At 45.5% G+C, this 25,950-nt stretch overlaps 2 protein-coding genes and 1 long non-coding RNA gene across 5 annotated transcripts in view; 2 read left to right on the top strand and 1 right to left on the bottom strand.

The window, feature by feature from the left end:
- ASH2L (ASH2 like, histone lysine methyltransferase complex subunit) overlaps positions 1-9,178 on the top strand; it is a 34,295-nt gene extending 25,117 nt beyond the window's left edge. For both annotated transcript variants that reach the window (XM_025993601.2, XM_025993599.2), the window contains 6 exons: positions 2,242-2,409; positions 2,641-2,834; positions 5,938-6,030; positions 7,460-7,558; positions 8,302-8,361; positions 8,455-9,178. In XM_025993601.2, the coding sequence (XP_025849386.1) occupies positions 2,242-2,409; positions 2,641-2,834; positions 5,938-6,030; positions 7,460-7,558; positions 8,302-8,361; positions 8,455-8,562 (722 nt within the window). In that variant the 3' untranslated portion in view covers positions 8,563-9,178. The remainder of the gene's footprint in view (positions 1-2,241; positions 2,410-2,640; positions 2,835-5,937; positions 6,031-7,459; positions 7,559-8,301; positions 8,362-8,454) is intronic.
- Positions 9,179-10,849: 1,671 nt separating this feature from the next.
- Positions 10,850-17,593, bottom strand: STAR (steroidogenic acute regulatory protein). Its single transcript, XM_025993602.2, has 7 exons — positions 17,151-17,593; positions 15,940-16,053; positions 15,493-15,620; positions 14,253-14,411; positions 13,928-14,112; positions 13,225-13,318; positions 10,850-12,743 (listed from the first exon to the last, which is right to left on the bottom strand). Exons 1-7 carry the CDS (start codon positions 17,212-17,214, stop codon positions 12,630-12,632), a joined length of 858 nt encoding a protein of 285 aa, XP_025849387.1. The 5' UTR covers positions 17,215-17,593; the 3' UTR covers positions 10,850-12,629.
- Positions 17,594-19,523: 1,930 nt separating this feature from the next.
- Positions 19,524-23,874, top strand: LOC140599658 (uncharacterized). Of its 2 annotated transcripts, XR_012002557.1 has the most exons (3): positions 19,524-20,199; positions 21,474-21,529; positions 22,654-23,874. It is a non-coding gene; the product is annotated as an uncharacterized lncRNA (long non-coding RNA). The 2 variants fall into 2 exon arrangements; XR_012002556.1 differs by lacking the exon at positions 19,524-20,199 and having other exon boundaries at positions 20,206-21,529.
- Positions 23,875-25,950: the final 2,076 nt, after the last annotated feature.

Genomic DNA, 25,950 nt, shown 5'->3' with positions numbered 1-25,950 from the left:
CAGGGTGCAATCCTGGAGTCCCGGGATCGAGAACCACGTTGGGCTCCTGGCATGGAGCATGCTTCTCCCTCCTCCTGGGTCTCTGCCTCTCTCTCTCTCTCTCTCTCTCTCTCTCTCTCTCTCTCTCATAAATAAATAAATAAATAAATCTTAAAAAAATAAAATAAAAAATAAAAGCTATAGCTAATCTCAAGTTTTTGCTTCCTCCTGTAGAAGTCAGACAACTCTGAGTGTTACAAACAATATTTCAACTTCTTTTTCCTCACTGGCCTTAACTGGATTTGTGGTTGTTTCTATGTTGATAAAAATCCAACGACATCACCTGGAAATGCTCTCCTATCTTTTGTCATTGTTTTTCTTCACTTCCAAGTTGCAGTATCCCCTCCAGTTGGTTTAGATTGTTCCCTTATCTTGCATAATGGCCTCATAGTAAAGTTTCAAACGTACACAAAGGTAGAAAGATGAATACAATGAACCTTCATATACTTTTCACCTAGATCTAACAATTATCAAGTTTTTGCCATATTTATTTTATCTGGGTTTTTTGCCTCTCTTTTTTTTCCTGAATTTTTAAGACAAATCTCACCCTACATACCTCTAAAAAATATGCATTTCTAAAAGATGGGGTTTTTTTCTCTTATAACCACAATGCTCACACTTAACAAAATAGATCATTCCTTGCTATCATCTAACTTCAGTCCATAATCAGATTTCCTTGATTGTGTCAAATATCTTTTTATCTCCCCCACAAAATTCTTACCAATTACAAAGGGAAAATAGTAACTTTATTTTTTAATTTTTTTTAAATTTTATTTAATTTCATTTAATTGACATATAATTTATTAATTAGTTTCAGAGGTAGAGGTCAGTGACTCATCAGTCTTATGTAATACCCAGTGCTCATTCCATCACATGTCCTCCTTAATGCCCATCACTCAGTTACCACATCCCCTACTAACCTCCATCAACCCTCAGTTTGTTTCCTATGATTAAGAGTCTCTTGGGCAGCCCAGGTGGCTCAGCAGTTTAGTGCCGCCTTCAGCCCTGGAGCCTGCTTCTCCCTCTGCCTGTGTCTCTGCCTCTCTCGCTCTGTGTGTGTCTCTCACGAACAAATAAATAAAATCTTAATAATAATAATAATCTTAAAAAAAAAGTCTCTTATGGTTTTTCTCCGTCTCTGATTTTGTCTTGTTTTAGAAAATAGTAGCTTTATAGTAAGAAATCTGTAAGGCACCATGATAAGGCACCATGTAAGAAATCTGTAAGGCACCATGTAAGGCGCCATGATAGTCAAGTGCTCAAAGTGTAACGTGGACATTTTGATATCGTGTGTTTCCTCATAAGATATACTGAGCAGCACAGCATTATTTACTTCAGTGATGTTCCAGTCACAAAAAGCATTACCTGTACTTAAATTGGAGAAAACATCAGAAAAACCTAATTGAGGGACATTCTATGAATGAAAGTGACCAGTACTCTTCAAAGTGTCATGGTCATGAAAGACGTAAACTGTCTCAGATTGGAAGAAACTAAGGACACATGACAACTAAGTGAAATGTGGGATGTTGGATTAGATCCTGGAACAGAAGAAGGATATTATTTGGCCAATTGGCTTGATTTGAAGATGATCTATAGATTAGTTAATACCATTGTATTATTAATACTAATTTTCTGGTTTTGATAATTGTGTTGTGGCCACAGATGGTGTTAACATTTGGGGAAGCCAGGTGAAGGACATATGGGGAATGTGTACTATTTTTGAAAGTCTAAAATTATTTCAAAATAAAATATTGGGTCTATTAAAGGATGGTTTATACAGAGGCACCTGGCTGGCTCAGTAGGTAGAGCATGCAACTTGATTCCAGGGTTGTGAGTTCAAACCCCACATTCAATATAAAACTTACTTTAAAAAAAAAGGGGATGGTTTATACAAATCAAGACCCAAGCACATTATAATTGGTTTGTTACATTTTAGGGACTAGTATCATTAATTTTAACCTGTTAATTTAATATCACTTTTAGTAGAAACTAGATTACCTGACCACTTTATTCCTTTTTTTTCCTCTCACCTTCAGCCATGTCTTCTGTTGAGATTTTGAAACTCCTGAACTAATACTGCAGATTCCTGACCTAATAGTCTGATTTCTTACTCCATTTTCCTGGAGACTCTGGCTTGGGGGGCAGTTGTCTCCAAGTGCCTCCAGTAAGTTGCGGGCCATTGTTTTCATCTTCACACTGCAGCTCCCCAGCTAAAGATCTCCGATGACCGGCTCACTGTAGTTGGAGAGAAGGGCTATTCCATGGTCCGGGCTTCTCATGGGGTACGGAAAGGCTCCTGGTATTTTGAAATCACAGTGGATGAGATGCCGCCAGACACTGCTGCCAGACTGGGTTGGTCCCAGCCGTTAGGTGAGTGGAAGCTGTTGTGCGGCCATCGCAGCTGGCGGAGAGGTATAGACCATCTGGCTGAGCTTCATGACTTTTCAGCTCATTGGGCAGAAAATTCACTTCCTGAAGGATTGGGTGGTTTGCAATTTTGTAAAACTGACCAAAAAATATAATGAAAGGAGAATTTTTTGTCAGCAAACCAGATTTGATTTGCAGTCTTTTGACTTCCTGTAAATTTCTTTATCGGAACAGGTAACCTTCAAGCTCCCTTAGGTTATGATAAATTTAGCTATTCATGGCGAAGCAAAAAAGGAACCAAGTTCCACCAGTCGATTGGCAAACACTACTCTTCTGGCTATGGACAGGGAGACGTGCTGGGATTCTATATCAATCTTCCTGAAGACACAGAGACAGCCAAGTCACTGCCCGATACTTACAAAGATAAGGTGAGTTTGTCCTCCTGAGAGATTTCTCAGGGTTTGAAGATCTGTGGCAGCTAACAAATGCCTGCAATTGCGGCCTGGGGGTGTTCTCTTGTAATGCTGACCTACCATTCACATGTTTTTCTGACATTTCGCTATGAAAATTTTTAGATACAACAAAGTTGAAAGAATTTTAAAGTCAGTGTCCAAATACCCATCACCTAGATTCTACCATGAACCTATTATTTGCTCATTCCTCTACCCACCCACCCATCTCTCCGTGCATCTTGTTTTAATATACTTCAGAGAGGTATAGCCATCAATATACCTCACTCCTGCCCACGTACTTCAGGATACATGTCAATAGCTAGAGTGCAACCTTGATTTAGCTTTTTCTTTTGATATAAAACTTAGCTAAAATGAAATGTACAGATTTTAAGTATAAATTCACTGAGTTTTGAGTTTGGCCCAAATCTCTAAGAAGACATTAGAATCTTATCACCCCAAGAAGTTCCCTCATGCTCTTTCCCAGTCAGTCCTAACTGCCATCCCTTAGAGAGCCAACCACCATCTAGAAATTTTTTTCCCCTATCATAATCCTATAAGTTTTAATTGTTCTTAAACTTAAGTGAATTGAGCCATGTACTATGTAGGCTTTGTATCTGGCTTTTATTGTTTGACGTAATGCTTTTGAGATTCATTTATGTTTTTGCATGTATCTGTAGCTTGTTTCCTTCCGTTGTGGAGTAGTGTTGCATTGTATGAATACACGCAGTGGATTTATCCATTTTCCTATTTTTTCCAGCTTTATTGAGATATAACTGATATACAACTATCCATTTTCCTATTTTAAAAAATTTTTAAGATTCCAATATAAATAACATACAGTATTTATTTCAAGTGCACGATGTAGTGATTCAACAATTCTGTGTATTAGTGCTTATCATGATAAGTGTACTTTTAATCCCCTTCAGTTATTTCACGCATCCCCCCCACCTACCTCCCTCTAGTAACCACCAGTTTGTTCTGTCTTGTTGAGTCTGGGGTTTTTTGTTTGTTGTATTTCTTAAATTCCACATATGAATGAAATCATATGATATTTGTTTTTCTCTGACTTATTTCACTTAGCATTATACTGTCTAGCTCCATCTATGTTGTTACAAATAGTAGCAAGATTTTGTTCTTTTTTTATGGCTGAGTAATATCCCATTTTGTATACACCACATCTTTATCCATTCATCTATAGGTAAGTACTTGGGTTGCTCCCATAATTTGGCTGTTGTAAATAATGCTCAATAAAAATAGAGATGCATATATCTTTTTGAATTAGTGTTTTTTGTTCTTTGGGTAAATACCCAGTAATGGAATTACTAGATAAGATAACTCCATTTTCCTGTGGATAGACACTTGGGCTATTTCAGGTTTGCGGGTGTTAGGAATAAAAGTGACTAGAACTTTCTTATACAAATGTTTTTGTAAACATGTTTTTGTTTCTTTTGGGTCAGCAGCTAGAAATGCAATTACTGGGCCATAAGGTAGTTATATATTTAGTTTTAGAAGCAGTTACCAGACTCTTTCCACTCCCAGCTACAATGTGTGGTAATTGTAGTTGCTTCATATCGTTCTCAGCATTTGTTGTCTATCAACCTAATTTTAGCCATTTTGGTGGCTCCTAGTCTGTGACTTGTTTATGTCTTAATGGTGTCTTCTGATGAACTGGAAGTTTTTAATTTAAGAAATCTATCAAATTTTTCTTTTACACTTATATTGCTTTCGATGAGTTAATAATTCTTTGCCTACTTTCCACTCAGGAAGGTATTCTTCCATGTTTTCCTTCGAAAACATGGTTTTAGCTTTTACATTTAGGTCTCTGATCCACCTTGAATTACTCTTTGTGTATGGTATGAAGTGTAGGGATCAAGGTTAATTTTTTCTTCCATATGCATGGATATCCAATTATCTTAACCCCATTTTTTGAAAACTTTTATACTTATTTCTTTGTTGCCCTTTGTGAAAATCAGATGATTTTACAAGTGGAAAGTAGAGTTTGTTCTTGAGCTCTCTATCCCATTGATCTATTTGTTGACCTTTATGCCAGTACCACACTGTCTTGATTATTGTAGTTTTAGAGTAAGTCTTCAAATTATGTAGTATCAGTCCTTTTTGCTTCCTTATTTTTGTCTGGTGTGGGTTTGTGTGTGTAGTATTTTAATTTTGAAGATACTAATATATGCCTAGACTTTCTAGAAAGATACAAGAACACTGGAAAAGAGGTTGCTTTTGGGAAAGGGAAACTTGTGTGTTGAGTGACAGTGTGTGAGAGAGAGGCTTCTTTTTTTTTTTTTTTAAATTTATTTATGATAGTCACAGAGAGAGAGAGGCAGAGACATAGGCAGAGGGAGAAGCAGGCTCCATGCACCGGGAGCCCAAGGTGGGATTCGATCCCGGGTCTCCAGGATTGCGCCCTGGGCCAAAGGCAGGCGCCAAACCGCTGCGCCACCCAGGGATCCTGAGATTCTTCATTTTATGTTCTTGTAAATCTCTTGAATTTTTTTTTTTTTTACTGTGTTTATGTGCTAAGAAATTCAAAATAAAAAAAATAATAATGTCATACGTTTTCCTGGGAATAAGTAATTAATCAGGCTCTTGGGAACCAGCAAGGAAGGGGTGAACTGGAAACCTATAGGAGAATCAGAACTAGAATTAAAGGAAGTGGCTCTCAAAAATGTTTTTATAGAATAGGAGGTTGTAGGCTCAGTAAACTTTTTATTTCACTGAGATTATCAAGGGAAAAAAGAACTATGAATTAATTTTAGTTTAATGGGTATTTTAGTTATGGTAAAAGTATATATGTGTGTGTATGTGTTTTTTCACAAATCTTAGTAAAGGTCTTTTTTGAAAATGTTTAACAAGTATGTGCCATCCAGTAGTTTTTAAGATGCATGTAGTTGTTTAAAATCTAGCAAAGCTAAACCCCACATAGATTTTTAATTCTTGTTGCAAAGCCCAAGGGATCCATGCTATTTGTGTGAATCTGGCTTTTTTTTTTTTTTTTTTTTTTTTAATTTCATGATGATGTAGCTCATGCTTCAATGTTCCTTTTTTCCTTTCTTTCTTGATTTTCAAGGCTTTGATAAAGTTCAAGAGTTATTTGTATTTTGAGGAAAAAGACTTTGTGGATAAAGCAGAGAAGAGCCTAAAGCAGACTCCCCATAGTGAGGTGAGTCATGGTCATAAAAATGTCAGAACTAGAAGACTTTGAAGATTGGGACCAATCTCCTAATTATAAAAGTGAGGAAAATGAAGCCTGAAGGGGCATCAGAGCAAGCTCCCACTCCTGCCTACTGTGTTTGTGCTCTTCCTGTGGTACCATGCTGTTGCTATAAAAGGGATCATCAGGGCTCTTTTAGGGCCAGTCTATAGAGAAAAAGGTAAAAACAGCAGCCTACTGGGGAAATCTGCAAGAGATTGAGGAAGCAAGTCAGATATTTCTTCTTTTCAGAGGAAGGGTCAGGTTCAGAGGAAGGAACACTAGAATAGGAGAGGATCTTGCTGTGACCCAAAGGCAGCAGGAGCTGTCATGGTTCATACAGTGTCCTCTAGAACTTTCCCTACTTCCTGTTCCAAGGTTGATGGAAACACATCTGCCCAAAGTCCTAGCATAAATAAAGGCTGGCACGACTGGACCCAGCTGCAAAGGCTGAAATTAGGAGAAGGGGTGGAAGAAAATTTTAAGCTGGAAACATTTTTCCATAAAAATGTTGTGAAGCTGCCTGGGACAGTAATAGAAGCAAATGTAGGAGAAAATAAAGTAGGGTTCCAGTTGTTTTTAGGGAGAAAATAATAAAGGAAAACAACTAATAGATCTAAAGATAATCCAGCCTGGGAGAAGATCACTCATGCTGGGAGGAACAGGCAGAGAAGGTTGCTTCAGAAAGAAGAGCCTTTTCTGAAGTCCATAGGTAGTGGATGAGAGAAAATATTCGGAATAATTTTAAAAAGGGAAAGGACAAAAAGAAAATGAGGATTTAGAGATTTAGAAGATCTGAAGAGATTTTCAAAGGAGAAATACAGAAGTGAGAATCTGATGTAACAGAAGGGGACAAATAAGCTTAAATGGGTATGGTTCCACCAGGGAATTGGTGGAAGACCAAATTATTATTATTATTTTTTTAAGATTGTATTTATTTATTCATGAGAGACACAGAGAAAGAGAGGCAGAGACACAGGCAGAGGGAGAAGCAGGCTCCATGCAGGGAGCCTGGTGTGGGACTCGATCCCAGGACTCAAGGATCACGCCCTGGGCCGAAGGCAGGGCACTAAACCACTGAGCCACCCGGGGATCCCCTGGAAGACCAAATTACTCTCTAGAAATATGTGATGAATAATAGGAAAACAGATTGATATAAGTAACATAAGAATTCAGAAAGCAAAGAAACCTGAGGACTGACTAGAATAGTGCATGTGAATATGCTCTGAAAAATCTAAAGTCCTGTATAAAGATGTTGTTGGTGCACAAGCTATATGCTGGTCTTGGAAGACCTTACTACCAGCATGGTGACAGCACTTCTAAAGGATTCTCCAAGTGAGTTATTTTTCAGTTTGTTCTGTGGTTAAATTCTGAAGTAAAACCATGGTTTTTGTTTCAGATAATATTTTATAAAAACGGTGTCAATCAAGGTGTGGCCTACAAAGATATTTTTGAGGGGGTTTATTTTCCAGCCATCTCACTGTATAAGAGTTGCACGGTATGTATCATCTGTTCATCCTGTGAACAGGACTTGAGGGAAATAGATGAATGGTTGTGTTGGAAGAGCTATTGATGTGAGTTCTAGAAAGAAGTCTGAATAGCCTAAGAGTGAAAGGAGAATGTGTTCCTACTGTTACTCTTTGTTCCAAAAATAGTTGGGTGTTTTAGGAAGTATTTGCTTGGATAGATAAAAGATTGTGCGGTTAGTGTGTCCCATACTTTTCCTTTGAATGTACTATGTGGTAAATATTATTGTTCCATGTAAAACATAGGAGGTACATAGGTACAGAAGTCAACTTGGTGTTGTAAGTCATGATAATCCACTACCATTGGTTAGTAACTGTTGCTTATACTGTGTTGTGGTTTTTTGTGTTTTTTTTTTTAAATATGATCCAGTATGAAAGGGACTCTCATCAGATCCTGTTAGGTTTTTGTTGTTGTTGTTTTAAATGGTTTAAAAGGGTAATGTCTGGAAGTTTCCATGTATTTTTAGTCTGTCAGTAACCACCATTTAAGTACAATAAAGAAATCTTTAGGTTGTAAACAGAAATCATCAAGTCTATTTACCTAATTTTTGATGAACATCAGGATGTTGACCACTTTTAGCAGTGTGAATCTATGTCATTCGTTCCGCTTGTGCCCCGAATGTCATAGCTACATTTAAAAAGTTCCCATGTCACGTTCAACTTGTTCACTGTTTTCTTCTGTGCTTTCATGTCTGCTCGACTTGAACTCCCCCAGGTTTCCATTAACTTTGGACCATGTTTCAAGTATCCTCCAAAGGATCTCACTTACCGCCCCGTGAGTAACATTCACGATACATCCTCCTATCTCTGTTTCTTCTTGTTGTAGCTATTCTCATCGCCTCATTTCTGTTTCTTGTTCCCCCCACAGATGAGTGACATGGGCTGGGGCGCTGTGGTAGAACATACTCTGGCTGATGTCTTGTATCATGTGGAAACAGAGGTGGATGGGAGACGGAGTCCACCATGGGAACCCTGACCAGATCCCTCTTTGCAGACGTGGACTTTCTGGGGAATAAATTGGGGAGGGGCCTGTTTTTGTTTTTTAACTGTTGCAAACGTTCTCCCAAAGATACTATGGAACACAGCCTCTGCTGTTAGCAAGTTAAAAGTGTGGGTGAGACTGGGAAAGACTGCCTGCCCTTCAGCACTCTCTCCACTTCCGGTGACTGCTTCTATGTTGTGTGCCATATGCCAACAACTGCTGACCCTAGGATCCCATACACTCCCTGTGAAACTGGTGCTGTACCATGTATCCCACCACCTGGGACTTGTTATCTTACTGTATTTTCTAAGGAGTGAATAATCTTGTTCAAGTAGCTAACTTATTTAAAAAGGCATTTCCTTTAGTGGCATTGACTTCATCCCATCTGATTTCCAAGGAAATGGTTTGTTTCTGAGAACAGCTGATTTCAGTGACTGTACATTCCAGATCTAAAAGGTCTTTCCTTTTGGTGTGGGTTTTTATTCATTTTGAAATATTTTTGAACACTGGGGTCTCTGAAACTACTAGGTCTCTAGAACTATAATTGTAAAAAGAACTTGCTTGCAGCTTTAACAATTAGAAACTCTTCCCAAATAAAACTTGTCTTCAAGTGTGTGTGGCACTTTGCTTCCCTTTCACATTGGGTTCCTCTTGTGACAGTGGTAGGGAATGTGGGCAGTTTGAGGAAAGGTAGCTAGAATTGGGGGAGACAGGCTCATTGCTGACTCTATCCCAAACCCTCTTGCTTCCATTCTTTCCACCCAAGTCACCCACTCTCTTTATCCTGTGAAATCAGACTCCTGAGGTGAACAAGAGCTTAAAAAGTTTAATGGGGTCACCTGGGTGGCTCAGTCAGTTAAGCGGCTGACCCTTGATTTTAGCTCATGATCTCAGGGTCCTGGAATAGAGCCCTCCATCAGGCTCCGGGCTCAGCAGGGAGTCTGCTTGGGGATTCTCTCCTTTCCTCCCTCTGCCATCCCTCTGTCCCCCACCGCTTGAGTGTGCCCACTCTCTCTCTCAAATAATAAATAAATCTTTAAAAAAATAATAAGGGTTAATGGTCTCCCTCCAACTCTTCCCGTTGAACATGTATGTTAATATGTAGAGATTGTTTTCAGAATAGGTGATAATAAAAGGGCAGTGTTCAGAATACTAAAAGCTGGAATGTAAGATTGAGGGCCCCCTCGCCACCCCCCTGCCAGGCAGCCCAGCCCCAGTGGCTCAGCGGTTTAGCGCCACCTTCAGCCCACCTTCAGCATGATCCTGGAGACCCGGGATTGAGTCCGGCTATCAGGCTCCCAGCATGGAGCCTGCTTCTCCCTCTGCCTATGTCTTTGCTTCTCTCTCTGTCTCTCATGAGTAAATAAATAAAATCTTAAAGAAAAAACAAAAAACGAATGAGCCCTCCCTTGAGATCTTTTTATGGCTTCCCTGTCTCCGTTTTTAATACGTCAGCCTCCCAGGATTACTCCAGAGACTTCCCTGCCTCTAGCCTTCCATTCTAGGTAAATAGAGGGGTTCACCGCAAGGTGGGGAATGTGTTGCCATATTTCCTGCATGTTGAAGAAATCTCCCAAATCTCTAGTGACTATTGGTATCCTTAACACAGTAGCTTTGACTAATATATTTGTCTCCTAACAAACCAGCCTGGCTGGTTTTTTTTTTTTGGCCATTCCACATCTCCTCACAGAAGACCTAACAGAGTTAGTATGATCGTAGGCTAAAGACACCTATTCATTCATGGCTGGTCTTAAAGGGCAGACTTGGTTATAAAGCTGGATGACCAGAGTTTGAAGAACTCTTAAAAGAATGAGGGAGGGTAGTATCCTTTAGAGGAAGCTGGAGGTAATTTTTTTTTAAGATTTTATTTATTTATTTGAGAGATCAAGATAGAACAAGCACGAGTGGAGGGGAGGCACAAAGGGAGAAGAAGAAGTAGACTCCTCACTGAGCAAGGAGCCCAAAGCAGGACTCGATCCCAGGACCCCGGGATCATGACCTGAACAGAAGGCAGATGTTTAACGGACTGAGCCAGCCAGGCGCCCCTGGAGGTAAATTCTTTGTAATATAATTTACCACATGTTATTTGTACACCCACTCTCCATTTAAATGATAAAATTTTGTACATTATATTTTCATAAATCAAGTTACAGAAGTAATGATTTTACCTGTTTATAATTCATATTCAAAGTGCTTGTGTGTTTTGAGAAAGTTCATTTGAAGGGCTCACAGAATACCCCCTCTTCACATAGACTTCCATAAAATGGTCTCGGCAAGCAGGTTGTCACTAGCAACTTACTTTATTCCAACATAAAATTAAACAAGTGGAAAAATAACTCCCAGTCCCCTCAAAGACACAGTTGCATGGTTTGAAGAAGGCAATTTAAAATCAAGATCATAACTATGATGTGTGGTGAAGTCCCATTTCTTTGCTTTCAGCATGTTCTTTTTTAAAACCAGAGTGTAGCTTCACACAACTTTAAACAAGTAATCATTTTCTCTGAGCTGGGAATGGATGATAATTCTGTATTTAGATATTTCTAATTGTAGAAATACTTCTACAACTATCCCCTCTCACTCTGAAGTGCCCCCAGGTAGATAACAATAATTTGATCTATGCTAAAAAGAGATCACTCTAAGAAACAGAATAAATAATAAATACTTTTCTCAGATGTAAAGTTTCAGTAGCTCAATAAATACCAGCATTCCCACTCTTGCTGAGCTGTTTAATAAATAAGCTGGAGCTCTGTTTCCAAATGCTTTAAATCATCAATGCCATTAAAACCAGAATGGAAAAGCTTCAAGTGGTGATGGCTGGGTTTTCATCGTGCTTATACACATTAACAAAGTAATCCCGCCCCAGTTTATATTTTTAAAGCATAAATTCTCTGAATCTTGGGTGCTTTGCTATCACTATATCACCTCTTTCAACCATCTCTTGAAATTGTAAAACACTGACCTGTTAAAGGCAGAGAAGGTGGCCACCCTGAGCCAGGGTAGAAGCTGATGTAAGCAGCTCTGAATTAAAGACTCCCCTTTTTGGGTTTCAGTGTTCACTCAAGGAAAAACAATTAAATTTGTTTCTGTTCAACATTATCATTCATTTTCATATTTGTCCTATCTTTTATTTAGGCAAATAAAAATCCTCAGTCATGACCCTCTTCCAGTGCTCATCAATCAGCTACCACTTCTAGAGTTCTTTTAAGAATTAATTTTGGCTTGTGCTTATCATGGAAATTAAACCTTTATGAAAGATCCTGGTAACATTCTAAAAAATTGAGTAACTTATGTGCCCAGTAGTTTTTCCTTCTAATGAGCTAGGGGATCTAGTTTAATTTCTAGGACTCCTTTAGCATGAAGTTGCAATTTACTAGAATGATTTTTTTTTTAAGAGAATTTTTCAACAGGTACAGACTGAAGTTTTTGTGTTAGTTATAATTCTTTATTCTGACTGGTGCTCATGGCAGAAGTAGGAGAACTAGTTTAATTAGTTTTATTTATTTATTTATTTTCAATCAGGAAAACTTAGACTACATTTCTAGAAGGCACCTGCTGCTGTGGGGAGTTGCTTGGTCTTTGGTGCAGCTCGCTACCTATCTGGTAGAGGAGCAGAGGGTTGCTAGAGTACCTTTTATAAGACCCGCTGTGTCCACAAACACTGCCTGCAGGGAAGGGAGTTCATGAGCCCGTAAAGTATGAGGTCCCAATCCCTGTATTTAGTGCCCTCTGCACCCTGTATTAGCTAGTAGCATTTTAAAGATGCTCTTAAATAGACATATAAGGGCCAGAAAGAAACTTTACGAATATGCTGGGGCCCTTGACCTTCATTTCACAGCTAATCATTGAAGCTATAAAGCTCTTAAAAGCCTTGCCCTCATTTTCTTGGTCCTAAAATTTTACCAATCTGAGTCCCAGTATCATACTCTATAAATACACTCCCACCTCATTTCTCAGTCCCCAGATGAAGATCTTAAACAGACTTGTAGGCTTCTAGCAGGGATCTTCCTGACAAGCATGCAAGCCAGTGTAGCTAGGAACAGTTGGGAGCAGCAGGCTGGTCCTTAACATCTGGCTTCAGGAGCAGGGCTGGACTCCAGGTGCTTGCGCAGGTGGTTGGCAAAATCCACCTGAGTCTGTGATAAGACCTGGTTGATGATGGTCTTTGGCAGCCATCCCTAGAGTAGAAAATTAGAAGAATTTGGCCATCTTATGGGTGATGTTCTGCTGTAGAAACCTCTGTACCCTATCACAAACATGGGTTACTTAGGGCTTGGTCTTCAGCTCTGTTTATAGATGCGACCTTAGAGTTGACCAGGAGGACTGCATCCCTACCCTGCTGTCCTGACAGTGTAAGAAGCACAGAACTACTCTCTTCCCAGGTGTGTGACTCTGAGCTAGCAACCATATCTTTTGGAGCCTAAGTTTCCTTCTTTCCACATTGATAACTGCAGAGTTGAAATTCAATAGAGGTAAAATGGAGCTATTGTAAGCTTTTGAGGTGATGGAACAGTAGGCCATAACTCGAGCCTCTTCCCTCCGACAATCTGCATTTTGAATGCAAGTAGATTTTCCCTCTTCCTTGTGGGACAATGTGGGAGGGCCAAAGCCAGTTTTTCTCCCCACCACCCACCCACTGAGCCATCCTGTGCTCCTCACCTTGAGGTCAATGCTGAGCAGCCAAGTGAGTTTGGTCTTTGAGGGACTTTGAGCCAGGGGATGGAGCACCATGCACGTGGGGCCATGCTCACCTCTGGCAAGTGAAGAGAAGTCAAGTCAGGAGAACCATGCAGAATTCTTATGCTGCCAACTTAATACTAGCCATGCTTCTCTATTACCTTGTCTTTTCTAAGTCTCAGAAATATTATTTGCCACAGGTGATATGTAACAGTTGGCGTGGTTACCAGCTCATCAGAACAAATGCCAAATGGAGCTGGAGCCTGGAGGCCTCCTGTGGTGCCTTTTAGTTGCTGAACACCAGAGAAAGGGTCCAGGGTAGTGGCTGGGGCCCTGGGAAACTGAGGCAGCAGCTGTGTTCTAAGTGGTATGGATTACATTTTAATCGACAGTATGTTTGGTCATACCTGAGCATACCAGCTAAACCTCAGCCTTGCCTCATATTTTAGAAAATTACTAAGGTGTTTAAGCTCTCTTGGAAGGTCAGGACAAACTGGCTATGTAAGTAGGGCCAAACTTGTCTTCCTTCCCTACTATGGAAAAAGAATACTTCTGTGTGAAAGCAAGCTGAAGGAAGAGACCAAGGACTGGTTTCTTGGAGCTGAGGATTCATCACACACCTGGTGGGTGCATGCCCACAAGCCTGTGTTAGGGAAGAGAGGTTTTGAGGGACAGCCAGTATTACCTGATGACACCTTTCTGCTCAGGCATCTCCCCGAAATGTGTGGCCATGCCAGCCAACACACAGGTGGAGCCTCGGCGCTTGGCACAGCGCACACTCACAAAGTCCCGGGGCCCCACCAGGTTTCCTGCTGATTCTGCAGCCAGCTCATGAGTGATGACGGTATCTTTTCCAATCTTCTGCAGGACCTACCAAGCCACAGGGAGCCAGAATCACTACTCAACCAGTGCTGGGTCTAAGGCACTACCCACAGCTTGCGGCCTCTGTGGCACACTTTGCAGACTGAGTTCCTGTGGCTTTTTGCCACTCACACCCAGACTCTCCTTACCTTGACCTCCTTGACATTCGGGTTCCACTCTCCCATTGTTTCCATGCGTTCCACAAGCTCTTCATAAAGCCTCTCCATGGGCTGGTCCACCACCACCTCCAAACGGAATACCTTGCCCACATCTGGGACCACCTTACTGAGTACTTTGTCCCCATTTGCCTATCAGGGAGAAAAAATTAACTTCAGGATAAAGGTTAAAAAAAAGTATTCCTAGCGTAAGGCACACAGGCAAGGCAGGCAACAGGTAGGGAAGTGGCACACACAGCTCCAAGCTAAGCACTAAGAAGCCTAGCATTACTTCTGATGAAAACAGTTGCTAATCTTTCCTGCCACAAGCCTTGTGCATCTGCCAGAGCTTTAACAAGCAACCTGCCTGCCCTGGACCCTTTTTTCTTGGTGGTAAATGCTGTTGGGTGTGGGTAAGTCCAACTGTAGAGGCCCCCACTCGACCTCAGAAGCACAAAGTTCTGAACGAGACAAACCTGGGAGTGGGAAAGTCTGCTCCACCACCACCTAATTACATATACACCATGCCAGGTGGGATCTTAAAGACATGTTCAGTCCAGTACCTTGCCTTACAGCAGAAGGATGTAGGTCCAGAGACCCTTAGCCTAAGGGCATTGCTGGACCTACACCCCAGATTTCCTGACTCCCAAACCAGTGGTCTGCTAACTCAGAACTTGGAGAAGGGGAGGGTTTACCTAAACTTTAGGCAACAGGCAGCATGGAAGCTTTTGGGTGAAGTACAGCCACAAGAGTCTCAATGGAGCCAGTGGCCTTGAACATGTGCCTGTTACTGGTTCCCATTTAGGATGCCGTGCTCAGGAGCCAGGAAACTCAGAAGGCCTCGGGGTCCAGCCCTGTTGTGGCTGAGTTCAGATCAGCCCTGCAAGCTCAGCTGTGAGGACGGCTGAACAGCAGCAGCACTGGGCCTTGGTACTGGCTCTTCTGACCAGCGTGGTGAGGCCTCCAATGCATGCAGGACCATCACTGTGTGGTCCCTGGCAAACTGGGTGTACAATGTGTTTGGAGGGTAACTGAGGATCCAGGTGACAGTGTTTCTAGAACACCAGTCTCCAGGATGTCTGTGATGGGCAAAAGGAGTATCTGAGGATGTATTCTTAGAAAAGGAGAATTTTCAAATTAAAACTAGCACTTGGCAAATGAGGCAGGAATTCTGAGGCCTTGAGGACAGCAGAGGAACAGTGAGGAACGTGGGTTCCTCCAGGCCCACCCTTACCTGCTGGCTCTCCTTCTTCCAGCCTTCCTGATTGCTGAGGATGCCCAGGGCCTTCTGCATGGCTTCCTCTCCCTGCCGGATATAGGCCAGCTCCTGGTCGCTGTAGAGGGTTTCTTCCAGCCGAGAACCTAGATACACAGCCAAGGAGAGCCCAAGTTTGCCTGTTTCCCTGGCCTCCCTCCGACTTCCATCCCTTGGAATCTGGGTCTGCTCTTTCCCTTGAAGAGCCAAGACGAAAGCCATGGGGTCAGGCTCACAGGCAAAGTTAGACACACAGCTGCAGCTGACAGGGGTCTGGCCTTCAGGAACTCCAGTCCCATCTTCTCAAAGTAAGTGAGTGAGGCCAGCTTAGGGTTAGGGGGAGGCAGGGGTGGTGGGAGGGAACCAGAGCAGCACGCACGAGCTCGAGCTCGCACCACTGGCACAAGTCCAGAAGCCTGGGCTTACCAAGCAGAGAGCTCCGACGCTGAACCTGGTTAATCCACGCACCTGGGGTTGGGCCCCCCAGTGCCCTCCGGTTCAGCTCCTGGCCGATGGCCAGCATAGCCTGGTGCCTCAGCCCTGTGGAGAGCAGAGGAAATGGTTGCTTAGGATAGCAAAATACCCCTAGAGGGCGACCAATCCACCGCTTCACCTTGCCACAGATGAGGAAACACTTGGAGAGGGAGGTGACTTGCTCAGGAACACAGATCCCTAGTGGGGACCGGAACCAGAGCCAGGCCATCTCCCAGTCCAGGGCTGTTACTCTGTGCCAGGCTGCCTCCTGGGCCCAGAGTCTACCTTCCATCTGGGTGGGCCAGGCCTGGTCCTGCCTGGAGGCAGGAGCTGTACCAGAGCCCAGGGAAGTTTCCTTCTTGAAAAAGAAGCTTTGTTCAACCAGAAAAAATCTGCTGCCGAAGGAGAATTGAAGACCCGCATCCCCTGTAGTCTGTGTAGCTGTCAGCAGCCAGGGGCCTTTGCATGAGTAATTGCTTTGTGTGCCGCTGGGTCAGAGCGAGCTGGTCTTACTGATCTGGTGACAACAGGCCCACTGCTGGTACAAGTCTTCCAAGCATGGCTTCCATCTGAATGGAAGCCAGTTCAATCCAGTGTAACTGGAAAGCACTCGAGATTGGTTTGTGTACCATTCAGTGACCGCAGGGGATTGACTCTGATGACCTGGAATCTTGATGCCACCGCAAAATCAGGCTTTGGTAACTGGTTCTGCCTCCCCATGGTACAATAATAAGACTTCCAGCTGCACCCACTTTCTCTCTTTCCTCTGCTCTTCTCTGGGTTCCCTCTCCCGTCTTTTTCTCCCCACCCTGTCCCTGCGCATGTCTCTCAGGCTTGCCCACACGGCCCGCTGGAAGTCAAGGCTCACGCCCACTGCATGCACCGAGGCTGAGACTTTCCTGGTAGCCTCCGCGCCAATCTAGGCGAAGTCAGGACGAGCTCAAGAAAAGGTGGGGCCCCAGAGAGGAGGGCAGCAGTGACAGGATCCAGAAGGGACACAGGTATCTAAGCATCCAGCCCAGCTGTTCACATGGGGAGCTCCAGAAGGGAAGCGACTGGTGCAGGTTGCACATGGGATCAGCACCTGAGGGGCCCGCTCCCCAGTCCCGCACAACCACTCGGCCTGAGCACCCGCAGCCCCTACCCCAGTCCAGGGACCTCACCCTTCATGTTGCGCACGTGTCTGTAGGAGCTCCCTGCACACAGCTTAAACGTGGCTAGAAGCATGGTTTAAGGCAGTGGGGACAGGCAGGGGAGCGGTGCTGTGGCCACTGGGGCTCTTGCCTCTGCTTTCCAGGTGGCTTCTTCCCTCCTGGCCGGAGCCCAGCAGGGTCTGCCTCTGGGTCCTGCAGCTGTGGCTGGGACCAGCCTGTGTTCCTGTCTTAAATGCTCCCCGGCTGAAGGCTGTGCTTTATCATCCGGAGATAAAGCCATCACTGGCTGTGCAGAGGAAGGGGTCAAGGATAGAGGGATTGCCTCACAGCGTGGCTCTGGCCATGTGCGTGTTGCCTGGGGGAGGCCGGTGCACAGAAGGGAGCTGGGAGATTGGTGCCAGACTCCAGTGGATGGAGGGGGGGAAGCTGCTGAGACCAAGGCAGTTTGGAACAAAGCCTACACCATCCAACTGTGCTTTTCAAATCTCACGTGGGGGTGCTGTTTAATATGCAAATTTCTGAGAGGTGTCTTGGGTGATTCTGTGGGTTAAGCATCTGCCCTGGCTCAGGTTATGATCCCAGGGTCCTTAGATTGAGCCCTATATGGGATTAGGGGGCCGCTTTTTCCCCCTCCCTCTGCCTGCCACTACCCCTGCTTGTTCTCTTTCTGTGTCACATAAATAAATAAAATCTTTAAAATAAATAAATAGGGCAGCCCCAGTGGCTCAGTGGTTTAGCACCACCTTCAGTCCAAGGCATGATCCTCGAGACCCAGGGATTGAGTCCCACATCAGGCACCCTGCATGGAGCCTGCTTCTCCCTCTGCCTTTCTTTCTCTCTGTGTCTGTCATGAATAAATAAATAAAATCTTTATTAAAAATAAATGAATAAATAAAAAATAAATAAGTAAATAATAAAATGCAGATTTCTGGCCCCAGCCTTGGAAGCTCTAGATTTAACAGGTCTAGAATTGAGGCTTTAAAACTCGTATTAAAAATTTTTTTCAAAAAAATTTCCAGGTGGTTGCCATGTGAATTGCATGCTACTCTTTGAGAAACATTGTTCTGGTCTCTGATGAAATCTTTTCCTTTTAAGATTGAACTTGAGGTTGCGTTTAAGCTGGATTCACCCGGCAAGAGTATCAGGAGTCCAGAGGATCACACTAGTGTGGCCCCTAGCCCAGGGCCTTCCTTCCTTGGGAGAGCGTTCTGGGTCCTGTCACTGCTGCCCCAGGGGTAGGGAGGGCAGGCCTAAAGAGCAGGGAGCAGTAACAGGTCCCCACTGGCTCTTGCTGTCTCCCTCACCGCAGAAAGGATGGAAGGGACAGGACCTGCTCAGAGCAGACCCGGTGCCCAGAGCCCATGCAGAAGAGTGAGTCCCACACCCTCGTCGGCCCATCAGGCCCCATGAGGAGTAGGGAGGAGGGTCCAGCAATCCAGAGGCTCTTGTCCTGGGCTCCTGTCTGAGCAGTGGCTGCCTGGAGGCCCTCCAGCTCATGTCTCGAGGCCCACTGCGGGCCCTCTTCCTCTGGGAAGGAAGCCTTCCCCCACCATCCCAACCTTCTGGAATGGCTTATTGCTCCGACTCACACCCTCACTTGTCACACCACCAGATGGGTGCATCACGTCGGCCCGACTTGTATAATGGTTTGTGCGTTTGCTTGTCTCTTCCATTGGACTGTTTCTCCCCGAAGCGGGTGCCTTGCCCGCTTCTCCTCAACACCTGCACCCCGCCCGCTCCCGGCCGCACTCAGCTCCAGGCTGGGAGGGCACAGAGCAGGCTCTCGCTCCTCTGCTGGGTGACGGGGTGGGGGGTGGGGGGTGCAGAGGCGGGGCCGAGAGGGGGTGGAGGTATGTCTTTGGCTTAGGAAACATGCCTGCAGGCTTTGAGCCCTTGCAGAGTCGCAGGGAAGGGGGGAGGCCTTGGCCTCCTGGTCTCCAGCCCGCGTGAAGGTTGCGGTGGTGGGGGTGGAGACTCAACGTTCAGGGCTGGGGGGAAGGTGCGGAGGGCGCCCTGCGGAGGCCGGGACCAGCACCCCGCCTCTCCTCCCGCGTGCACACGTGCGCCCTCCCGCACATGCGCCTCCGCCGCGGCGGAGCGGAACCGGCCGCAGGTTACTCCCGGGCAGCCGCGGAGATAATGCTCAAGGCCCGGCTGCTGCCATCCTGGGGGGCGGGGAGGGCCGGGAGCCAGGAGGAGCCGGGCTGGGGAGGTCGCAGGGCCAAAGCGCACAGCCGTTGCTGATGTCAGAGGCGGCCGCTGACTGCGGGGGGGGGGGGGGGGTGCCGGTGACCTCCCCCAAGGCCGGGCCCTCGTCTTCCTTCCTCGAGGTTTCCAGGACCGGTGACCGGTTAACCCTCACCGTCCCTGTGAGCAGTGAGTGCAGGAGGCGCGTCTGTCATTTGCTGGGGCCCCGGAGTCATCTGCATCTGGCTCGGCTTCCCGAGGAGGGCAGGCCCCGGAGGAGACCCGGCGGGCCGCAGGCCGGGGAAGGCGACCAGAGGCGGGGGCGGGCGGGAGGCCCGGGCCGCGGGGCCGAGGCGGGGCTGGGCGCGCGGTGTCCTGCGGCCGCGGCTCCGGCTCTGCGTGCGAGGGCAGCCAACCGCGTGGAGCCGGAGGGACGAAGGATGCAACGTCTCCCCGCGCAGGGAGGAGGAGGGCTCCTGGGAGGAAGGCACGTTCGAGCTGAGTGTGGGAAGTGTGGGGAGGAGTTGCTGGGTTTGAGGTGGGGTGGGGTGCGGGGTGTCCCGGGAGAGCACGGGCCAGCAGCCCCGGGAAGGAGGCACCGAAGCAGGCGGGGAGGAGTGGCGGCGGGTGCAGGACCGCGGGGTCCCGGGGCGGGCGCCCGAAGATTCCTCGGCAGGGCAGGAGGTGGGCTCCCCGGGCCTGGGCAGGCGGGGCGGGGGCGCCCGGACGGACGGCAGCAGAGAGCTCGCAGGTGTCACACCTGGGGTGCTCCCGGCCTATGCCCCCACCCCCCGACCCCCCGCTGCCTCTTGCTTCGTGATTGCCAGCCGCTCCCTTCTTCCTTCTGAAATTCCTGATCTGTGAAATGGGGGTATGTTCTCCTTTCCTTTTCCCTTGTATGGCCCTCCCAAGGGGTGGTTGTAAGGCTGCGATCAGGTGGCGATACATCAGGAGCCCCCGAGAGGAAGTCCAGGCCTCTTAGCCCCACGTCTGGGCCCCCCAGTGGCTCACACCCTGGCTGCCTTCTCCAGTGCCCACGTCCACGTGCAGGTCGTCACAGCATCACCTCCGCTCAAGGCTTCCCTTCCTCCCACCTCACTCTGCTTCTCTGTTTCCTTTTCTTTTTCTTTGTTTCTTCTTTTTAAAGATTTTATTTATGTGTTCATGAGAGATGCGGAGAGAGGGCAGAGACATAGGCAGAGGGAGAAGCAGGCTCCTCGCAGGGACTGGGATGGGGGACTCGATCCCGGGCCTCGGGGATCACGACCCGAGCCCAAGGCAGACGCTGAACCGCTGAGCCACCCAGGAGTCCTTCACTCTGCTTCTTTAACTAGAATTCAATACTTTTCCCTTTGGTATACCTTGATAAATGTGTATCACAGTATCAGTAAGACTACTGCCCGATCCGCCCCTCCCTCCCACACACCTCGTTTTATTTTATTTTATTATTTTATTTTATTTTATTTTATTTTATTTTATTTTATTTTATTTTATTAGAGAGAGACAGAGAATGAGGGGGAGGGGCAGAGGGAGAAGGAGACTCCCCATTGAGCAAGGGGGCTGGCCAGGCACCCCTGAAAAGACTTTTATTTTATTTTAAATATTTTATTTATTCATGAGAGACACAAAGAGAGACACAGGCAGAGGGAGAAGCAGGTTCCCTGCAGGGAGCCTGTTGCAGGACTCAATCCCAGGACCCTGGGATCAGGTCCTGAGCCAAAGGCAGACGCTCAACCACTGAGCCAACCAGGTGCCCCAAGACTATTATTTTAGAGCAGTTTTAGGTTCCCAGCAAAACTGAGAAGAAGGTAGGGATTTTTGATACACCCCCTGCCCCCACACAGGCAAGTCCTCCTCTTTTACACGTCTGTAAGCTCGATAAAGACCTGTAAACTCCACTGGAACTTGGATCCTTTGCAAATTCTCAAATCCCCAGCGCTTAGTACAGTGGTAGTTAATTGATACTGAATCAATGTTTAATGGATGATTGGAAACATAGAGCCTGGTACCTTGTAGATTCTCAATAAATACTGATTTTCTTCCATCTCTTAATGGTGGTCAGCCTGGAAGTAAGGGCAGGTCCTGGGGTGCTTATAGGGTATATGCTTATTTAGGATCAAAAGAATGTGGTATTTCCCTCCCAAGGCACCATTGTGAGGCGGCAGCAGAAAGTCAGGGAAGTTTGACTCATTGGCCTTGAGGTAATTATGGATTACCTCCCTTTAGAATACGTTTTATGTCGTTAGTATCTTAATTTTTTTTAAAGATTTTATTTATTGGAGAGGTGGGCGGGGGGTGGGGGTGACTGGGTGACGGGCACTGTGGGGGGCACTTGAGGGGATGAGCACTGGGTGTTGTTCTATATGTTGGCAAATTGAACACCAATAAAAAATAAATTTATAATAAAAAAATTATTTTATTTATTCATGAGAGACACAGAGAGAGGCAGAGACACAGGCAGAGAGAGAAGTAGGCTCCATGCAGGGAACCCGATATGGGACTCAATCCTGGGACTCCAGGATCACGCCCTGAGCCAAAGGCAGATGCTCAACCGCTGAGCCACACAGGTGTCCCAGGATCTTAATTTTTAATCCGAGTTAGCCAACATTATTTCAGAAGGTATCCTTATTTGTACAAAGGAGACTGTTAAGTGTCAGTTCATCAAGGGAATGAAGTCGATGCCAAGAGTCTGGCACATGTCAGGGATTCAGATGATAGTAGCTGACAGCTGGACACTCCTTCTGGGCCAGGCATGATTCCAAGCTCTTTATGCATATTAGCTCACTTTTTCTTTATAGCCACCAACCAAGGAGTTGGTGCTATTGTTGTGCCGATTTTACAGATGAGGAATTAGAGGCATTGTGCTAAGTAGCTTGACCAAACTCAGACAGCTATGAAGAAGCCAGGCAGTCTAGTCTGTGCTTTTGGTTACACAAGTTAACCTTTAAAAATTTCATGTTTCTGGGGGGCACCTCGGTGCTGCAGTCAATAGAGTGCCCAACTCTTGATTTTGGCTCTGGTCATGATCTCAGGGTCTTGAGATCGAGCCCCAAGTTGGGCTCCATACTCAGTGGGGAGTCTGCTTGAGATTTTCTCTCCCTGTCCCTCTGCCCCTCCTGCTCTTGCATGCATGCACTCTCTAAAATAGGTAAATGAATCTTTAAAAAAAATCTCGTGTTTGTCTCTGGAAACCAGGGCCAAGAGTCGCCTCTCATAAGCTATCATACCTGGGATATAGTAGTCATTCAATAAACTTGGAGCAATGAATGACTTATTCAAATTATATTTGGTCCCTTGCTCTCCCTTCACTCTCCATCTCCCGCAGGTGAGCCAGGCTTTGGGTCTCCTTGCCCAGAGATTTGGGCAGGGAACACCAAACTTTCTACCTTTTGGAATAGCCTAAACCAGAAGAGCAAACTGAAGGCAGGTAGGCTGAAGTTTTCTTTTTAAGATTTTATTTATTCATGAGAGACAGAGACAGAGAGAGAGAGGCAGAAACATAGGCAGAGGGAGAAACAGGCTCCATGCAGGGATCCTGATTGCAGGACTCGATCCCAGGACCCCAGGATCACTCCCTGAGCCAAAGGCAGATGCTCAACCGCTGAGCCACCCAGACGTCCCAGGTGGGCTGAATTTAACCCAGAAGGTTTTTTTGATTTTGCCTCTTTTGATCTGTACACTATTTTAAGAAAATTTTTAATTCATTTTGACCTGTACACTATTTTAAGAAAATTTTTAATTCATTGCCAACATACACTACAGTGAGAGGAAACAGATCAGTGTTTGCCAGGGAGTGGGAAGGAGGGAGAAGTTAAATTCAATGGGGCAGGGTCATGGGCACCTAACTATATGTAATTAACTCAGAGCTGTGCACTGAAAGAGGGGATTTTACTGAAAGTAAAATCTTAGAGATAAATTCTCAGGCCATCTGGATATTTAACCTTGAGATACACTGAGCCCTTGTTCTTTTTGTCCTTGCTACAGGCTAGCTGGCTGCCCAGAGCAGCAGCATCTGAGGCCGTTTCCTACCGCTGGGTCCAGCCAAGTGGCAGCTATGAAGTCTCTTGCTCTCCATGGTGGGGGGAGGGGGGAGGGGAGGCGCAGGAGGATGATCCAGGGGGCACTGGAGGGTGATCTGCAAGATGGGAGTAGGGGGCTGCTGTTGAAAGGAAAACAAGCTGAAGAGTATATTCTTTCCTTCCAACAACCTTGACAAGTCCTCCCCTACTCCCAAAGTCCATGTTTCTCTGGGATGCTCTTCCACACATTTTTTTACACCATGTATCTCCATTCCTTACACCTGAAGGGCTGTGGTCTGCGATGAAGGCTGCCCCACAGTAAGAGCATGTCTCCACATCCAGCATAAGGATCTTGGACAGCCCTGGTGGCTCAGTGGTTTAGCGCCACCTTCAGTCCAGGGCGTGATCCTGGAGACCTGGGATGGAGTCCCAGGTAGGGCTCCCTGCATGGAACCTGCCTCTCCCTCTGCCTGTGTCTCTGCCTCTATGTCTATCATAAATAAATAAAATCTTTAAAAAAATGTTAATCAAGTGTTTGTTATTCATAAGGCCTCCAGTCAACAGTAGGCTCTTAGTAGTTAAGTTTTTGGGGAGTCAGGAGTTACATGAGGATTTTTGACTGTGTACAGGAGGGTGTGTTCCTAACCCCTGTATTGTTCAAGGGTCACCTTTAGGAATCAACTGCATTGGTAGAGCATGTGTGCATGTGAGCTTTTATCACAGCTGATATTTCCTGCTCAGCTCACATTAACCCCACAGTGACAGCTCAGACATCTCTCCTGCTACTCTTTCCTTGATTAACTAGCAGGGTTGGTTTTAGCTTAAAGCTGGAGGATTGTTTCAGCATTGGAGCATCAGCCTGCAACATCTACCACCAGGATGCCTTCTTTGTACCTCACAGGGAATCCTGGCTCCTAACAGGAAAAGTGGGATAGAGCTCATCTTGTAGCATGCCTTTTGAAAGGTGACAGATAACCCACAGATAGGTACGTATGTATAACTTGCTTGGGAGGAGAATAGGGGTATGGAACTGTTCGTTAACTATCTCCCTTCTAGTATTTTCTTGCCCAGTACAATTCCTGGGATTGGCTCTGGAGCTGTGCAGTGCTGCCATGAATCTCCTGCATGGCTCTGAGACTACAGGTTGCCCAGTGCGTCTGCCTGAGCCTGCCAGCCTCTACTTTTGGGAGCAAAACGAGACCACTTTCCAGCCACCTTCAACTCTGTGCAATACCTCTGGGATTCACCCTGATATGGCTTCCCTGAAAAACCCTGTACACTGGACAGTGTGAGACTATTTGGCTCTACTAAGTATCCAGGGCCAGGGGCTGTTAGCTTCTCAGAGCTGGGGGAAGATTGTGACTTTATTTAATTTGTTAAAGATTTTATTTATTTACTTATTTACTTATTTATTTGGGGGGGAGAGAGAGAAAGGGGAGCGGGGTGGGGGGCAGAGGGAGAAGCAGACTCCCCGCTAAGCAGGGAGCCTAATGTGGGATCCCAAGACGCTAGGCAGATGCTCAACTGACTGAGCCACCCAGGTGCCTCAAGGCTGTGGTTTAAACAAGAGCATGTAACATAAGATCAAGAGCCAAGGAAAGGGAAAAAGAACAGCTAAGAGAGAGAGAGATATGCTTTTGAACTCAATTTTATCAGATTAAAGATGGACAGGAAAGGGGCTTTGGTAGATCATCCTTATTGGTTTCCCTAAAAAGCAGTGTCATGGGAAACCCTATTGGAAGAAACTTTGTTTTTAAGACTTTACTTATTTATTTGACAGAGAGGCAGAAAGAGAGATAAAGAGAGAGCTCACTAGCAGGGGGAGCTGCAGAGGAGAGGGAAAAGTAGACTCCTTGCTGAGCAGAGAGCCCCATGTGGGGCTCAATCCCTGGACTTGGGTATCATCACCCAAGCTGAAGGCAGATGCTTAACCAGCTGAACCACCCAGGTGCCCCTGAAGAAACTATTAAAGATATTAAAGTATGAACTGAGGTGGAGTCTGAAATCTAACAGAAGAGTGTGCCAGCAATGGTCCAGGAGAAAAAGCACCAGCTTTCAGTATCTGCAAAAAAGGATGGGCTAGGCAGAGCAGAGGGCAACCATTGTACTGAGCAGCCTGGAGACTGAGGAAGGAAGCAGGTAGTCCAGTTTCATCCTTTCAGTATAATTCTTAGCTGCTGCCTGTGTGACTAAAGTCAGGAAGGAATGATCAAAACCTGCTAAGGCCAAGAAATTCTACTGAGGATATAATGTCCCTTTTGCTCATAAGCCATAACTCTTGTTACTGCCTTTGGAATCGTTTGAAGGAGGTTGAAAATAAGAAAACTATAGTGAATCCAGATTTCTTAAAGGTGTCAGAGGTTCTGAAACAGTGGTGCTTGGGAAAAAAAAATGTACTTCTGTTGGACTCTCAGTATCTTCTCGTAGTTAAAGTGACACATGCTTGTCAAAGCTTGGTGCTGGGCCTTGTCCCTTTCTAGTGTGTTAGTAACAAATTCTGGGTATTAAACTTTAAGATTAGAGGCAAGAACTAGATGCATCATTACATGCAACAGTTTCTTCACAAATTATCTACTTTAAAACCAACCCAATGATGAATAGCT

This window comes from Vulpes vulpes, chromosome 7 (genome assembly GCF_048418805.1).
Source record: "Vulpes vulpes isolate BD-2025 chromosome 7, VulVul3, whole genome shotgun sequence".
Taxonomy (NCBI): Eukaryota; Metazoa; Chordata; class Mammalia; order Carnivora; family Canidae; genus Vulpes; species Vulpes vulpes.
This window is presented reverse-complemented; position numbering and strand designations above follow the sequence as displayed.

What these genes read in the sequence shown, in the direction of transcription:
- STAR (XM_025993602.2), bottom strand. Translation starts at nt 17,214, where the DNA reads ATGCTTCTAGCCACGTTTAAGCTGTGTGCAGGGAGCTCCTACAGACAC. An exon ending in GAGCAGAAAGGTGTCATCAG is followed by an intron (nt 13,319 to 13,927) that starts GTAATACTGGCT and finishes TTCACTTGCCAG; the next exon opens with AGGTGAGCATGGCCCCACGT. An exon ending in TGCTCAGCATTGACCTCAAG is followed by an intron (nt 12,744 to 13,224) that starts GTGAGGAGCACA and finishes TTTCTACTCTAG; the next exon opens with GGATGGCTGCCAAAGACCAT.